Source organism: Sceloporus occidentalis, unplaced genomic scaffold (assembly GCF_023333645.1).
Source record: "Sceloporus occidentalis isolate IW3139 unplaced genomic scaffold, rSceOcc1.0.p SCAF_5, whole genome shotgun sequence".
NCBI classification, from domain to species: domain Eukaryota; kingdom Metazoa; phylum Chordata; class Lepidosauria; order Squamata; family Phrynosomatidae; genus Sceloporus; species Sceloporus occidentalis.
Window position 1 is genome coordinate 51,317,750 of NW_028316985.1, and position 17,232 is coordinate 51,334,981.

At 37.3% G+C, this 17,232-nt stretch overlaps 1 protein-coding gene across 5 annotated transcripts in view; it reads right to left on the reverse strand.

Annotated features, from left to right (window-relative positions):
- LOC149312150 (synaptotagmin-1) overlaps positions 1–17,232 on the reverse strand; it is a 419,893-nt gene that overhangs the window by 96,962 nt on the left and 305,699 nt on the right. For 4 of the 5 annotated variants that reach the window (XM_089524048.1, XM_089524046.1, XM_089524047.1 and 1 more), the window contains 2 exons: positions 16,689–16,873; positions 4,318–4,440 (listed from right to left, as the gene is read on the reverse strand). In XM_089524048.1, coding sequence (XP_089380174.1) covers positions 4,318–4,440; positions 16,689–16,873 — 308 coding nt within the window. The remainder of the gene's footprint in view (positions 1–4,317; positions 4,441–16,688; positions 16,874–17,232) is intronic. The other variant, XM_089524049.1, reaches the window with a different exon arrangement.

Here is a 17,232-nt window from a genome sequence, read left to right on the forward strand (position 1 = left end):
CAAACAAAACTCTCCTCTCTATATAAAAATTGCAGCCAAAACCAGAAATGTATAGTACAGTGGCTGGAGGACAAAAGCAACTAGAGTGAACATGGTATTCTGGGTCCTTTTATTGACAAGCCCAACCTATAGTACCATATTTCATATAGCCAGTTTTCTAATAGCAGTGGTGTGAATTAAAAAGGAGTGGGCTGAGCTGCATATGATAGACTCTCAAAAAGACTCAGCACACTAAATGTGGGGAGGAAAGGAAGAGGGTTCTAAAATATGAGTCCTTACTTTTATTAATGGTAAGCAAATTGTCCTGAAGTTGGTTAAACATTGTTTATATTTTGTTCTTCCACTCATACTTTACATTTTTAGGCATGTGTGTATGTGTAGACACACATAAACACATACATATTAAAAATCTTAGTACTGCACAAAAAGACATAAATCTCTATTGCATAATAGTGTTCAGATACTAGAACAATCAGTGCATCTAACTGGCACTGAAAACACACACACACACACACACACACACACACACACACAGGAAAACAGGAAAGGAAAGGAACTTGTTACAGCTATATATATATATATATATATATATATATATATATATATTGAAAGAGATTGATCACATTGAATAATGTAGAATAATGTAGAAAAAGGAAATGTAGTTATGTGTTAATTAGTTATCATTGGTTCCTCCTAACATAGCTGAGTAGTCCATCATTTAGGTAAACAAAAAAACATATGTGGCAAACAATTTAAGTTCTTTTGGTTAGAACATATTATTGAACTGCTATACAATCAGATTAACAAGTCCTTGGGGTAATTTTCCCCCCAAAATATTAAATGGAAAATCCATAGCTTAAGCATCAAGCAAATGCAGATTCCTTAGCTATCTATTTATTGTCTGCAAGTTTTTTTTCTTGTGGAACAATAGACCCACAGCTTTGACAAACGGGAATGAAAACTAATTCTGTAGCTACGTAAGCATTACCTTGGGAGCTATTTTAATTATGGGGGTTGTAAAGTTAATTTAAATGTATGAGTAATGTGGAATTCGTGTCTACTAAGCATTTCAGGCTCTTCCAAAAGTATTATCATAGCCACTCAGATTTGTTGTGGCTGAGGGAAATCAGAACTGGCAAGGGCTAGCAAGACCAGCAAAATGACTACCCAGCTGTACCAGGCTGATTTTTCCAAACCTTGCCTACTGAATTGAGGGTCGGTGGTAAATACAGTCAGCCCTTCTTATACATGGATTTTTTAATACACGGATTCAAGCATCCACAGTTTGAAAATGTTTTTTTTTTAAGTATAAATTTCAAGTATCAAACCTTGATTTTCCATTTTTTTATAAGGGACACCATTTTGCTATGTCATTATATTTAATGGGACTTGAGCATACACGGATTTTGTTATGCATGGGGATCTTGGAACCAAAATCCAGTGTATAACAAGGGTCCACTGTATCACTTCTCCCAGTAGGGATGAGTGGTATTTCATCATTTTGTTCAGTTGCTTCCATTTTCTCATGGTAAATCCAAGGGGAAATATGTTAATAAATATTATCAGTAGTACATAACAGTAACAGTAACAACAACAACAACAACAGCACATTCTTATAATTGAGTGCAGAAAGAAACACTCATGTGGGTCCCTGCTCTGGTGAAAAAATTAAAATGTTCTCTTTTCGAGAGTCCATCTTACTCACTATTTTCTTTAGCAGCCATCTCTGATCTGGCACTGCCCATATACAAATTCCATAATTCCATATATGTTGGACTCCTATATATGTTGGACTACATCTCTCACCATCTGGAGATGAGGGGAATGGTATCCGACATGTATGGACGGCACCAAGTAGGGGAGAACTGTTCTACAGCTACTAGCAGCAGCTTTCTAGGTTTGCAGATAGTTATTTATTACCTTCATGCCAACAGGATGGCACCTTTTTCATTGCCTGGTTGTATCATGTGTACACTAGATAGGGTGACATCATATAGGGGAATCATTGGCAACTACACTACATTGACAGAGTAACCAGGAGGCCATTGTGCGATTGGTGGTGGCAGCATAGTTGTAAAGGATACTATGGACAATAGCATGCTGCCTGTGTTGATCACCTGTACCATTTACACAATGCTGCCTGTGCTGATCACAATACACCATTAGGCAGAGGGAGGCTATCACTTTGGGCAGCACATTTGCAGTGTCACAGAAAGGCATGAAATAATTTAGTTATTTGTTATTCCTATATTTTTACTGACAGGGATGGGGAGAAGTGCTTGTGGATGTTTCTGCTGCATATGGAAAAATTGCTTGGCTGGACTGGGAAAAGATGTACCGTGACTTAGGTGAGTGGGTGGTGAGGAAGTGCCATTAGCTTCTTGTCTCATGCAGCATTATATCTTGGGCTAGATGTGATGTTGGTGTATTGGTATTTTCTTCTATACCTTTGGACATTATACCTTCGTTGTTAACCAAGATAAAGTCATAACTCTGGCTGTATCTACACTGTAGAAATAATGTAGTGTGACACCACTACATTATTTCCATGGCTCAATGCTATGGAATTCAGAGAATTGTAGTTTCATGAGATATTTAGCCTTCTCTGACAGAGAGCTCTGGTGCCATAACTACAAATCCCATGATTCCATAGCAAAGAGCCATGGCAAGTGGTAACAAACTACATCATTTCTGCAGTGCAGATGCTGCCTATATTACCCCAGGTCACCTCAGGTTAATAGAATCAGCTTATTGGACCATCTTTTAGTGAACAAAATGGGAATGTAGTTCAATTTATTTTCCAAATTGTTCTCTGTTGAAGAGAAAAAGGAGTAAGAGTGGGCAAAGGGCAAAAAAATATGTGGCAGCCTCTTTAAGATGAACTCGTTTTTATTTTAGCATGAGCTTTTGTGGATATATACTCACTTCTTCAGATACAGTACAGGGTGATATTAATGCTTCAAGTCTTGAACACAGAGACTGCTCTAGGGAGGTGTTTTAGTCATCTTGGTTCCCACTCGGAAATACAATAAACCAATTAAGATTCCTGGTCATGGCTCTATGTGTTCTCAATTACTTAAAAAAAAACACACCAGCAGGGTAAAACAATCCATGAGCTATGCCAGCACAAAAATATATAAATCCAAAGCAAGTGCTAGCTAGCACATTATTTAAACATGGAATACTGTTAACAATTTAATTGTGACAGTAAGGATTGAAGAAAAGGAGTCGGCAAAGGTAGAATGATAATACTTTTAATACAATTACAGACAATTTTGTTTCATCTTCTAAGGAGGTTCCAAACTATTTCTCACAAAAGATTGGCTGCTTTTGTCTCTTCCACCCCTTAACATCCTCTGCTCTTTGAAGATGTTAAGGTTTCCTACTGATTTGAAGAGATGCTCATGATGTGGAGTGGCCCACTAAAGGCCTAGACTCAGAACACTTTCACACTTGTGTTTGCTTTGGGAACTGAGGAGAAAAAGAGCTTCTTTATTCTTAGTCTTGTAGATTCTTTTATGCATTATTTGAAAGTAGGATAGCAAGGGGAGTTGAAAAGATTTGTTGAAATTGGACTACAATCATATTGTTCTGGCAGGAAGACTGAGGACATATTTTGATGTGTGGGTAGCACCTGTGAGGAACTTTTTAAGAGTACAAGAACTAACCAGGGTGACTTTCTGGTGTTAAAAGTCACATTGCAATTCTGACTGGAAAATGTGCTGGTTATAGGGGACATTAGGTGTAAGCTTCTATCTAGTGGTAGAGGTATCTTTCTGCTGGCTAATCTCAGAGGTCTTAAGCAAGCACAATCTGCCTGCACAAGACTAGGACAATAAATTAAGAATTGGAATAACGAGGGTTATCATTGTTACTTTTTTCAAGTTCCAATATTAACACTGAAATTTGCCAAATTTGACATAACAAATAGTATTAACTTGTGATACAAATCTTACAGGGAGGAATGTGTGAAGCTGGCTGCCCTTGAGAACCCCCCCCCCCCCCAGTGACATTTTCCCCTTTCTTCCTTTAACCCACACTTGTTAAATAAAACATAAAGAACAGGTGGGAAGAGGGCAGGAATCACTTGCACACAAAGTTATTATTGTAATAGAAAAGTAGCATAACACTTCAAAATGTGGATGGAAATGATCTATCCACAACATTTCTGCAATATTATTTAAAAATTGGAATTATGGCTACTTTAATCACTAATTTGAAAGGTTAGTACACAACCCGAAGAGGTAGTGCATATCCAGTTGACAGATATATCTGTTTTCATGCATACAACAATGTCTTATCACACTTGTTTCAGACCTGATTGTTTTGAAAGTCGTAATCCAAAGAATACTGGATTTTCCCTAATTTCTCCTCTTCTTTGGCTTCTTCCTTATCTTCTCCATCAGTCAACCCAGTTTCAGCATCATCATCCTTAAGGGCCTGAAAAGAACAAGGGCAACAACAATTGTCATGAATATGACTACCTTCCAAGTAAAGCCCTAAACAGCAGGCACCCGTGCTCAACCCTATAGTAAAGCCATAAAATGCAAGCATGATAACACAAAATCATATATGTTGTTGACATATATAGTTAATACTCTGGTTGCACAAGAGAAATATCATAATTGGCAAGCAGCAAGGAAGCAATGAAATAAGGAAAAAGCATCTCTTGCAGGGTATGACAAGCAACATTTTTTTTTCATAGCCTGAAACACAAAATGTCAACTTGATGTTTATTTATATATTTACTTAAAATGTGGTTGAATCAAATTGTCTTGTGGATAAACATGGATAAACAAGTGTGGATAGACATGCTATTAAATAGGTAAGGTTGCAGAGTCATTCAATTGAAAACAGTTGTGCATGCTGTGAATTACATTTCAACTAAAGCAGAGTGTTTCTACAAGAAATACTTCTATTTTAAATCATGTTGTTGTGCGCAACTTCTTCATAAGATGAGATGCCAAACATTTTCAATGTTTTTGTTTTGGTTTATGATGAATATGGAAGCAAAGGTATCACTACGCCATTAGCCGATGCACTTTGCAGAAAAGAAGACCCCTTTTGTTCTTTTTCTTTTCACTTGTTCTCAATTTAAAGCCAGGCTGAACTAAATTGATTTAAAGCACATTGATTTTTACCACAGTTATGGAAGAAAAACACACACAAATTGGAGTGTGTGACAAAACACCAGTCATTTTTTTTAAAAAATAAGGTATAGATAGCTGTTACGAATACAGATTTTTTTTAATGAGAAAACACTGAAAGCACTGATTTGTGTAGTATTAGAAAGCTCAAGTTTCTATCAGGTATGATTTCAATTTCTAAACTACTCAATATGCCTTACTACAAAGTGTATTTATTTAGTGTTATAGCCTTCAGATTTAATACAAGACTATAATGCCACATAAACTTACCTGTGCCTGAGCAGACTAATGCAGAACTCCGCTGCAATTGTAATTTTTGACTATGTTAATGGGACATATTAACCACAGTTCACTTATTCCATTGGTTTTAAGGGAATCAATCATAACTACTTTAGTTTAAATGAAACCAAAATACATTTCATGATAGATGTTCTCATTCAGGAGGGGAAAAAAAGAGGGGATTGGAATTGCTTGATACATTCCTGGATAACATGACAATATTAAACATATCAACTTGTTTCCTTTGGCACTGTGAAAATAATTTGCAAAGACATAATACCACTCATATCTATAGTTTGAAAACTGGACCCCCTTTACAGATTTATCTTGTTGCCTTTTCCTTTTAGAAGATGAACTCCAGACTTGCAAAATTTATGTATATGCCAAACTGGTACTGATAGCAGTTTGGGTAACATGGATATAAATTATCCTATTCCTATAAAAATAAATGAGACTCCAGCTCAGCTTGCCTTTCCAGATAATAAGATTAAAGCCACATATTACATAGCCCACAGTTGCTTGATAAATTATATTAAGAAAAAAATTGGAATATTTTATGTTGGTTGCTTTAAAAACTTGATTGAACAAAATGGTTTATTGCTTAATGACTTCTCTTGCAGAGCCTGTAGATTATGAAAGGCAGAGGAAAGTGCATTCCATGTCTTGACACAGCTTCTAAATAATAATAATAATAAAAACCTCAACCAAACAAAAAAGTTATACAAATTAAGAGAAAAATTTCTCTAGAAGTGTGCCTTAAGTCAAAAGTATACAACAGAGGCTTGCGATTAAGATGCTGCTAGCACAGGCCTGTACAGTATCTGCTGGTGACCCATGCAACCAAATATGATGGTAGCTTGAGGAAAAACCAAGGAAGCAGTAGGTTAGAATCACAGTGATGGTGTTGATTTGAGGAACACATTAATCCCTCCCAAATGAAAACCTCATCTAATTCCACATTATGGAATAAAGGTGCTGGTGCTGAAAAGGCCTGTACACATGGGCAAAAAGGCCAATTTTCTCCCCAACCTGGTGTCATAGAATTATAGAATCATAGAATCGTAGAGTTGGAAGAGACCACTAGGGCCATCCAGTCCAACCTTCTGCCATGCAGGAACTCTCAATCAAAGCATACCTGAGAGATGGCCATCCAACCTCTGTTTAATGACCTCCAAGGAAAGAGACTTCATGACACTCCAAAGATGTTTGTTCCACTGTCAAACAGCCCTTACTGTCAGGAGGTTCCTCCTAATGTTGAGGTGGAATCTCTTTTCCTGTAGCTGGAATCTATTGTTCCAGATCCTGTTCTCTGGAGCAGCAGAAAACAAGCTTGCTCCCTCCTCAATATGACATCCCTTCAAATATTTAAACAGGGTTATCATATCACCTCGTAACCTTCTCTTCTGCAAGCTAAACTGATGGCAGAAATGATAGTGAGGTACTGTACTTGAAATAGACAAGGCAGCCAAATGACCCTGTGAAAATGTAAATCAACCAGCTGATCCCATTTGCTGTAGTAAGGAAAGGGTGATAGGCAAGAGGGATACTGAACTGTTGAATTTGCTTTACTGTTCAAATACAATACAACTTATGGCCATAACAGTTGAATATATTTACAAGGAGCTGAGGACACTAAACTGTAAAATGGATCTTATTATCAAGAATCAGGAAGTGATAAGGGCTTGGAAACACAATAACAGTGAGCTAGACTTGGTTAAAACCTCTCCTAAGAAGTCTACACTGTTGTTCTACGAAGTAGGAGAATCTACAAAACTGGTGTTAATCCCAAACAAAATTTGCTTGGAAGTATACAATTATAAAGGTATTGTGCCCCTATGGAATACTTTTCAGCTTGCTAAAAGGCACCTACATGTCCTTTTGAAGACAGAAGTGAAACATCTAGATTTCCTTACAGTGGAAACACTGCCCTCTAGTAGAGGCCAAACAAAAGTTATATTAAGCTTCCTTACAGGCTGTATACCTCTAAAAATCCAAGCTACACATCCCCTGCTCCCTAAGTTGTTCCACAAAGGACATGGTTTCCAGGCCCTTCACCATGTTAGTCACCCTTCTTCGGACATGCTCCAGTTTCTCAATGTCCGTTTTGAATTATGGTGCCCAGAACTGGACACAATATTTCAGGTGGGGCCTGACCAAAGCAGAACAGAGTGGCACTATTACTTCCCTTGATCTAGACACTATACTTCTATTGTTGCAGCCTAAAATTGCATTGGCCTTTTTAGCTATCGCATCACACTGTTGACTCATGTTCAACTTGTGCTCTAATTGGACTTCAAGATCCCTTTCACACATAGTCACATTCAGCCAGGTGTCACCCATTCTATATCTGTGCATTTCATTTTTCTGCCCTAAGTGCATACCTTACATTTCTCTGTGTTGAATTTCATTTTGTTAGCTTTGGCCCAGCTTTCTAGTCTATTCAGGTCATTCTGAATCTTGATCCTATCCTCTGGGGTATTAGCTACTCCTCCTTTTTGATGATGCAGGTCATTAGCCCTGGGCTGGGACTGGTCAGTAGATGATGATCTGGTAGTCCTTGCCTGATCCTGGCCCAAAGAGCCTGTCCACTGCCATGCCAGCCTGGGGACCCAGATCAGAACCAAGGATAGGAAACCACAGGATTGGCACATGGCAGAGCCTTTCCCATGGTGGTGCTCCAATTTTGAAATGTCTTCCCAAGAGGAACACCTGTAGCTAGTCTTTCTATCTACCTATCTATTCAGTTACAAACATTACTTATTTATTGGGTTTTTGGCACCTAGATCTCTCATTTGTTTACTTTGGCATTTATGAAAATCTAGTTGGAACTGCAATCAATTTCATTGTTTTTCTTTTTAAATTTGCTGTCTCAGAAATGTATTTACTATGTTTTATGAATGCTGTTTTTACCAGTTCTGGGATTTTTATGAACACATTGGCTAGAGATCTATGAAAGATAGGCCAGACACACAAACGAGATTTCTACCCTAAAGCCATTTACTCAGAAGAGAGCTAGAATAGTGTAGTGGTTTGAATGTTGGACTATAACTCTGAAGACTAGGGTTCAGACTCGTGCTCAGTCATGGAAACCCACTAGGTGACCATGGGCAAGTGACATTCTCTCAGCCTCAGAGGAAGGCAAAGGGAAACTCCCTCTGAACAAATCTTGTCAAGATAACTCCGTTACAGGTTTGCCTCATAGTTGCTATAAATAGAAAATGACTTGAAGGCACACAGCAATAAAGCAACTGTGATTTGAAGCCTGTTCTCAGTGATTTTAGGTTCAGTATGCATTGAATGCCAGTTGCTGAGGAACAATGTCAGTACAAGACTGCAGGGGCAGGTAGGGGCTCTCATGTCAATGAACTGGTAAATTAACTCTGGGGTTCAATCTCAACTTTAAAGGAGCTATTCAAGGGTCTGAACCTGTTTTGAGGGCAGGGGGTCAGTACTCTTAATGTACTTTTGAAGTTGAGGCTAAGGCCCAAGGCATATTAATCATCCCACTAAAATGGAAGCTATAGTTGCCATTTTGGAAGGCTCTTCCTTTCATTTGCTACTTATGGGGTCTCAGAGGCATTGGGCTAGGAACCTACAACAGAACTTGGAAAAGTGATTTTTAGGCTACTGGCTGTGCTAGCTGGGAATTTGGGGAGTTGAAGTCGTCTTGAATCCCATGATGAGAGAACGGTGGGATATAAATTAAGTAAATAAATAATAAAAACACAAATCCTTTGCATTAACTTTTTCATGCTCTGGAAATCAGTATGCTGGGGTTGGTGGACTGTAGTTCATTCAGTAAGTTTTCTCTATAATCTTATTCTGTTCTGTGGACTTGTACTGCTTTTTATTTCAATTTCTGAAAGTCTACAACAAATGACGCACTTAGATGTGACTAGGAATTGAATTGATTTCATTCCATTATTGAGTTCCTGGGCATCACATTAGGTTTTTCACACATTCTTACACTAGAATTTGCTGAACTGGTGGCTTCTTTTGAAAGAGCCACATCTTATTGTAAACTCCCATGCTCAATTTATTTTTCAAGGATTTTGATTTTGTTTTCCACACCATAGCATTTCAGGAGAGATATTTTAGAAACTGGCTGGAAACTTACAATTATGTCAAGACCTAGGATATTTGGATTTAAGCCAAACAAGGGCCCTTTCCCACTATGCAATTATAGTTCCATATTCCATTTAACCACCAAAGTAACATATTTGGGGTTCTAGGATCTGCAGTTTAGGGATGAATATTTAGAATTCAAAGCCAAAATGTTTTAGTTTCTCCCCAGACTAGATATCCCAATATTTGAGAGGAGGTAGCCATGACAGTGAGAGTGAAATTTATTGTTGTGCGCCTTCAAGCCATTTCTAACTTCTGACTTCCTCTGAGGCTGAGAAAATATAACTTGCCCAAGATCTCCCATTGGGTTTTCCTGGCCAAGCAGGGCTTTGAACCCTGGCATCTCAGTGTCCTAGCCACAGGTTCTCTAAAGTGGAATGTAGCTCTATAACTGTGTAGCATGAAGGGTACTTAACTCAACTATCACATCTCTAGTTAAAATGCTCAGTAAAATGAGTAACTGCAGAAAGCTTATTGTGCTACAAAAAACCAGTGGTGTGACTACTCAATGCATAGAGAAAAAGCACAGCTTGCAAAAGTTACTTTTTTGAGTTACAGTTCTCAGGATTGTCTAGCCATCACAGCAAGAAGTTTTTTTGCAAACTTTGTTGATTTCAAATAATCCCACTATCTTATGTCCAGAAAAGATATGGAACATCTAGCAAAAGACAATAGATTTTATAACTGTATTTTTACTTTTCATGCCATATTTGATTTGTTTGAGTTCCAGTTATGACGTGATTGGAATCAATTGACTGAATTGACTGATGTTGTCCTCAAAAGAGAACTCCAAGATCTGGGGGAAAATATACTTTTCTGAAGCAATGTAAATAACCCAGAAGAGTGTCTTAAATCCAAGTCAATCTTGCATTTGTCAACTGTAATCCTATGTCCCATGACTGCACCAAACACAAAGTGCAATATGGTGATGCCATCACATTCAAATTACAGCCTCTTGTAGGCATACAGGGTGAGAGACAGATCCCAGGAAAGAGTTATGCAGTAGGCAAATAGTCTCCTTCTTTCTAGCAGGTAAACACAGGCAGGACTGAGGCTCAATGACAAAATATCACATTTAGAGAAGTCACTATGTCTTGATCTAATCAAGGGATGTACTCTGTAAAATCAAAGTACCTAGCAAGTGAGAAAAAATCAGTCTGATATGATTTAAAAGGCTGAGATATTACATCTCCCTCTCCTCTAACAAATTGTGACCTAATAAAAGACAGAGAATGTTGCAGCAATTATTCTTCAAGAAATGGGCTAAAATTTTGATAATTTTTCAGTGCCACTGTTCATCACTGATATGATTAAGTCAGTTCCTTTCCCAAAGGCTGAACTTAAGCAAGAAATTTGCTGTACCAATACATTAAATTCAGAGTCATTAAATCAGAACCTATTAAAGGTCTCTGGAGCTGAATTCACCCCCCTCCACCCGCCAATCTTCTTATAAGAAAAAAAAGTGGCAGTAGAAAATTACAGGAGACACTGGAGGATTGCTTCAGACTGATAAACTACAGCTGTGAAAATTGTGATAGGAAGATAGCTCAAAATAATGGACCAAATATTTTCCTAGTTACACCAATGTATTTCTTGAAATCAGTTTAGCACAGCACAGATTTTCAGGAATGGCTAACAGTGTAAAGGCTACATAAACACCATGAGATCCCAAGAAACTGAAGAAGATTCTGATACATTAAGAGCCAATGAGGCCCTATTTCAAGCTGCTTAGGTAACTTTTGATATGAAAGCAAAAAGGAAACCAAAACCCGTGCATAATTTTCTGTGCATATCAAAACTTGAGCTTTCTAATACCTTCAGGCTTAATACATGTTTTCTTTTTTCATGGAGAAAATGAAAGGGGGAAAAAACCCCAAACTTTTAATCCTGAAAAAGAAAGAAATCAATTTAGTTCAGACTCTTGATGTGTCTCAAAGCTATGCATAAATCTCAGCAGAGGAGCCACACTGTCAGGAGAGTAAATATATCAGAGCTTTATACTAGGTATGCCCAAAGTGCAAAATAAACCTACCGCAAGTGACAATCCAGAACAGTCATGAGACACAACATAGATAAGGAGGACATAGAAGGAAGAAATAAAAATTAAAACAGCCACACACAAACATTACTAAAACCATGGAGAAATGACCATTTATGTATCTTGTACATTTTCTACTGAATCGTTTGAAACCAATAAGGCTGAAATCCTATACACACTTATTTGGAAGTAGGTGCCATTGGACTCTAGGGCTTACATCTGAGTAGATGGGTATGATTGCATTATAAGACCTATACCTAATGTAGACAGTTATTCCTTCAAAAACTGAAAGCTTTCTCTACATGGGGATGGGCATCTGTCAGAGGGAAGGGCACTACATTATACCCTCAGGAGACTCTGGAGGACTGTCCCCTTAGAAACAAAAACAACCCCCCCCCCTCAAAAAAAAAACAAAAAACCAAGGCTCTCTATAGGTGGCATTTCTGCCATGTCTGGCTGAGAAAATGACTTTTTTATTAACAGGAAGTGACCCAGAAGTGCCTTCCTGTTTTTAAATAGGCCTTTCCTGCACTTGAAATGGTCCAGCCCGCCATGTGGCAAAAATGCCCTTCATGCTGCCTAGAGGGCTTTAAGGAAACATCAGGGGCACCATTGTGATCCCAGCATGTTCTGGGGGCTGCTTGTGGGCTGCCATTTGCCTATCCCTGTTCTACATGCATAAAAATTTAGGTGGCAATCCTATGTACTTTTACCTAGAAGAAAGTCCTATTGCACACAGCAGAACTTACTTATGAGTAAACACATATAGGAATAAACACTCACATAGGAGAAGGTGGCTGAGTGGAAAAAAGTACAGGACTCTTGCATCTTTAGCAACAGCTCAGAAGAGAAAATTTATAATTTACAGTATGTAACATGGTATACTTGCAGAAATTCCATCTTTTACAGAACTATTAAGCTGCAGCAGCCTGTCTTCTTTTGCATTTGGCCACCCTACACAGAAATGAGCTCTTAGAGACTGGGGTTGCAAACCCTTTCAACCAGAACGTTTGCAAGAGCAAGAGTTCCATCTTAATCTTCAATGCATTTGCTCTGATGCCTTCCTGATTGCAGTTACGATACTTTTCAAAGACCTTTGTTCTTAAACTGGAAACCTTACAATCTAAAGCTAAACTTGAAAGGAAATTAACCTGTGGCAAGAGATGAAGATTTCTTGCTTTTGTATTCACCTTTTTTTCCTCCAGTAAAAGGTTGCTCCAGTTTGAGTATATTTCTGGAGAAATTATCCAAAAAGGCTGTTGATGATCAGGGCTCTTGAAGGTCTCTCATTCATAAGATTAAGTCAAATATGACTTGATGACAAATAACAACAACAATAATAATGACACACGAGAACATAGTTTTATACTGTAAGAGCACACTGTGATCATGGATTGCTGAAATTTAACTGTTTCCATACACAGCACAACTGAATCTAAAGGATCAGGAATTGTTTTATAGAAAATATGGCTTGATGGAGATGAACCTGGTTCATGGACACAGAGGAGGAAAGGATGAGCTAGCAATTGAAAATGCTTTGAAAAGGTTGGTTAACTAACTTTACCCTGAGGTCATATGTAATGTGGAAAAATGACTTGTTCTAAAGTGGAAGTACCACCTTCTCCACTCACATATTAAAATGAAAGGAGAAATGGAGTACAAGAGCCAGAAGCTCACTGTATTTGGTTCCCAATAATCTATTGGTTTACATTATTGTAGTGGTTCTCAAACTGTCGGGCACGACTCCCAGGTGTGTGAACGCAAGAGTTGCTCAAAGTGGGCATGATACTTGGAGACCTTGACCCTTCTGCCTCCTCCTCCTCTTGACAAACATTTGTGTGTGTTAAATTTACACATGCATTGAATTCTATATTGATTTAAATAAAACTGTTCTAATTTGAACAATGTTATCTCGTTATAAAATGCTACAATATGAATATACATGAAAATGAAAATATGCACACTAAATAAACAAAATGTATTTTTATTCATATACTCTGTTGAAGGGGACACACATTGTCCACATGTAGATGTAAAGGGGAGTCCCAAGGGTAAACTGTTTGGGTACTACTGGATTATTGTTTGAACTGGACCAATGAGTGGATTCTGAATTAGTGCCTACAGTTATATGGAAGAGGGGAATTCTACCCTATCTATGAATGTATGGTGTATGTTTTTGTTCACTCTGTTCACTTGATATTTAGATTTCAATCACCTCCAATATGTTTGGGGACCAATCAGAAAATGTTTGCTTGTTCTCATAAAATTGTTTTCTTGTTTTTTTTAATGGAGCTTGGCATGAAACATAATTGAAAGATGATAGGTGCAATGAATTTAACTTTTCTTTTGTTCAGATTATAAACAAAATATCAGTATCTATCTGGGCAACAACTGGGTAAATTTCATAGCATTCTGTATTCTGAACTCTATAGCATATCTACAGAATCATTTTTGAAAGGTTATTTCGGCGTAAGTGATGATTTCCATTCTGTGAAATAACTGAATGCATGTTTCTACATCCTTTAAGATTCCCTTATCTCTTATGTTAAACAAGATATAAGCAACAGATGTCAGACTTTTGGTTTCTTTGGAGAAGGAGTTCCTAATGAATTCTATGTAAACACCAATGCACATTTCTATATTTATAAATATGTAGAATGCTATTATCACCTTTTGGTCATTTGTCCAGGTCAGAACAAATATAATGAAGAACACTTAATAATATATAATAAAATTACAAGAAAATTGTTACATAATATACAAAATTAACTTCACACAAAAGATATCCACAAAATACACACAATTTGTCCTATAAAGAAATGACATTGTTACTATTAGTATTGTTAGCAATGTACAAAGTGACTTTTGCAGAGGTCTCAAACAAGAGCAATCAAGCTATTCCTGTCTTCAGGTGCAAAGGTTTAACCACAATTGCCATAGTCAACGTATTAATTGAGAAACAGCAAATTACAATTAGAATGTAAATGAAAACCTAATTCCTATCCCGAAAGGGAATTAAAATACCTGCTAAATCATGTTTTGGGTTGCAACTCATGCTTTCCTACTGCCATACCTCTTTCGCAGTATGCTTTTCCTACAAATTTGTAGGAGCACTTGTGTTTTGTCAAGAATGATTTAGCAGACCCAATCCCTCTTGCTTTCCAATACAAAATAGGTTTTCATTGTGACAATGTTCTTATTCTTGGAAAGGAGAGCCTACAAATACTTTGGACTGCAACCATTTTTTGAGCAAACCTTCTCCTCAGTGGACATTATGGACCTCAGAGGACATTATCCTCTTTCTATGATAAAGAGGATCATGAACCAGCTGGGAGCTACTTCACAGATGAACATCAACAGAATTTTATCAGCAACTTGTGTAGGCTTTCTATAGGAAGTTGCTTTACCTGTACAGGAATTATTATAAATTTATCAAAAACAATAATATCAGAAAGAAACTACTCTTCATACCACTTTTGTCTTGCATTAGATAATGAATGTATCTTAATGTGACTTAAGGGGAATAATTTTCATTATTTGGATTCCAGCAAAAAGTATATCAGAACATCCGGGAAGTGAAAAATTTAAACCTTCTGATCAAGAAGCCCCACTTTGTAATTCTTTGCATACATGATAGGTTTATTCATGTTCAGAAAAAGGAAAGAGAGAGTCTAAAGGCATTTATCTGAACACATATAAATCTGGAGATGGTAATGTTGGTAGAAGATGAGCTTCCCCCATGTTCTAGAGTACTCTCAGAAATAAATTAGACCTTTACATGTTGAGTGCAAAGATCTTGAAGAGGGCACTATATTTGCATTTAGTTGTATGTAATTACAAAGTGGTCTAAATGCCCTTACGGCACAAGATACTGTCTGATATTGGAAGCTAAACAGGGTCAGCCCTGGTTAGTATTTGGATGGGAAACCAAGGAATGCTAGGTGCTAAAGGATATATTTCAGAGGAAGGAAATGAGCAAAACCATCATTGAGAATTTCTTGCCTAAGAAAACCTTATGAAATTCATGGGGTCACCATAAGTCAACAGGCAAACTGAAGATATACAAACATAGAGTTACAAAGCTCCTGTGGCTGGGAACTCTTACAAAGTTAGATTCCTGCCCTCAGGTGTTTTGTGACTACGTTCAGCTGAATATAGTTATAGAGCCCTCTCCAGACTGTCATGTGAAGTTCTAATTTGTTTCTGGTTGTTCAAAGACATGGAGTGGTTGTGGCTTATCCGTATGCTCCTGTTCCCAGTTACATGTTCAGATGTAAAACAGAACAGGACTTAAGGTTTCAGGACTTCAATACTGCTACAGATCCTGCAACTAGAAGTTTGCTTACTGTGCTTTTTTTTTTAAAGCACATGCAGAAAAACATAACACAAACTGTAACATTTGGATTAAATGTGCATCCTCTTTGTCTTTTAAACAAGAACAACACACTTTTGTAATGGATTGCTCCAAAGAATCTGGGGTCCTGTAATTTTTGGACACAGTGAAAATTCTCTCTCAGTGATGTTTAGTGTCACCATTCTCAGAGGTTTTCCTTAGTTAGCCATAACTATTAAAGAGAGCTGCATTTGCCTCATATCGTTATTGTAAACAGCCCTGAAGAGTCTGTAAAGAGTGTCAAACAGAGACTAACAGTGTAATCCTCATGCATGTTCACTAGGCAATAAGCCCCACTTAATTGAATGATTCTTACTTCTGAATAAACATGGATGGACTGTAGAAGAATAATCTTCTTTATTTAGGAACACCAATGTACAATTAATATCCTGCTCCACATCTGTAGTTGACTATAGCAATGAAAATATTCTGGGGCTGCAACCCAGAGAACTCAAGCTTCAATTAAAGATGAGGTAGTCCTATACACAATTACTATGTAGTAAACCCCACAGAAATCAGTGGAGCTATCTTCAGAGTCAACATGGATAGGATTATGCTGTGTGATCTCAGAGTAATGCTAATCAGTTTTCCAAAATAGATTACTGCTATCAGGCTACTGATAGTTTATGTATTCCCTTTCCTTTTCTCAGTTTCTTTCAGCAGATTTCAAATACAACATCATTCAAAACCAAGATATATACTTTACCTGATCTTTCAGGTTCTTGCCTAAATCTTTTACATCTTTCATGTTAATCGCATTCTTTCCTCCCTTTTCCTTGCCCTTCTTCTTGTTTTTCTTTTTGAACAAGCATTTCTTACACAGACAGAAGCAGCAGGTAAGGACTAATAGGATTGCAACTATGGCTATGGCTATTAAGGCCCAAGGTGGCACTGTGAAGAAAACACACACAGATACACAACAGGAACAAAACAAGATTGCATAATGTTAGTAGTTATATTTACTCAAAAAAACCTCAACAAACAGGCAAAGACAGAATCTGTCTTTCAGCAATATATCTAAAAATTCAAAGTAGAAAAATCTCTTGAATTTCATATGATTCTGTGCTATATTTCCATACACATGAAAAAATATATAGCAAACATTACAAATGCAAATGATCTTTATAAACAAGTAGGATACAACAGTATACAAAATAATGTGGTCCTTCTATTGAAAGAATTATTAATTTCTAGCTTTATAGCCACCCTCTTAACCCACCTTGCATCATGACCTGGAAAACAAAGCTAGC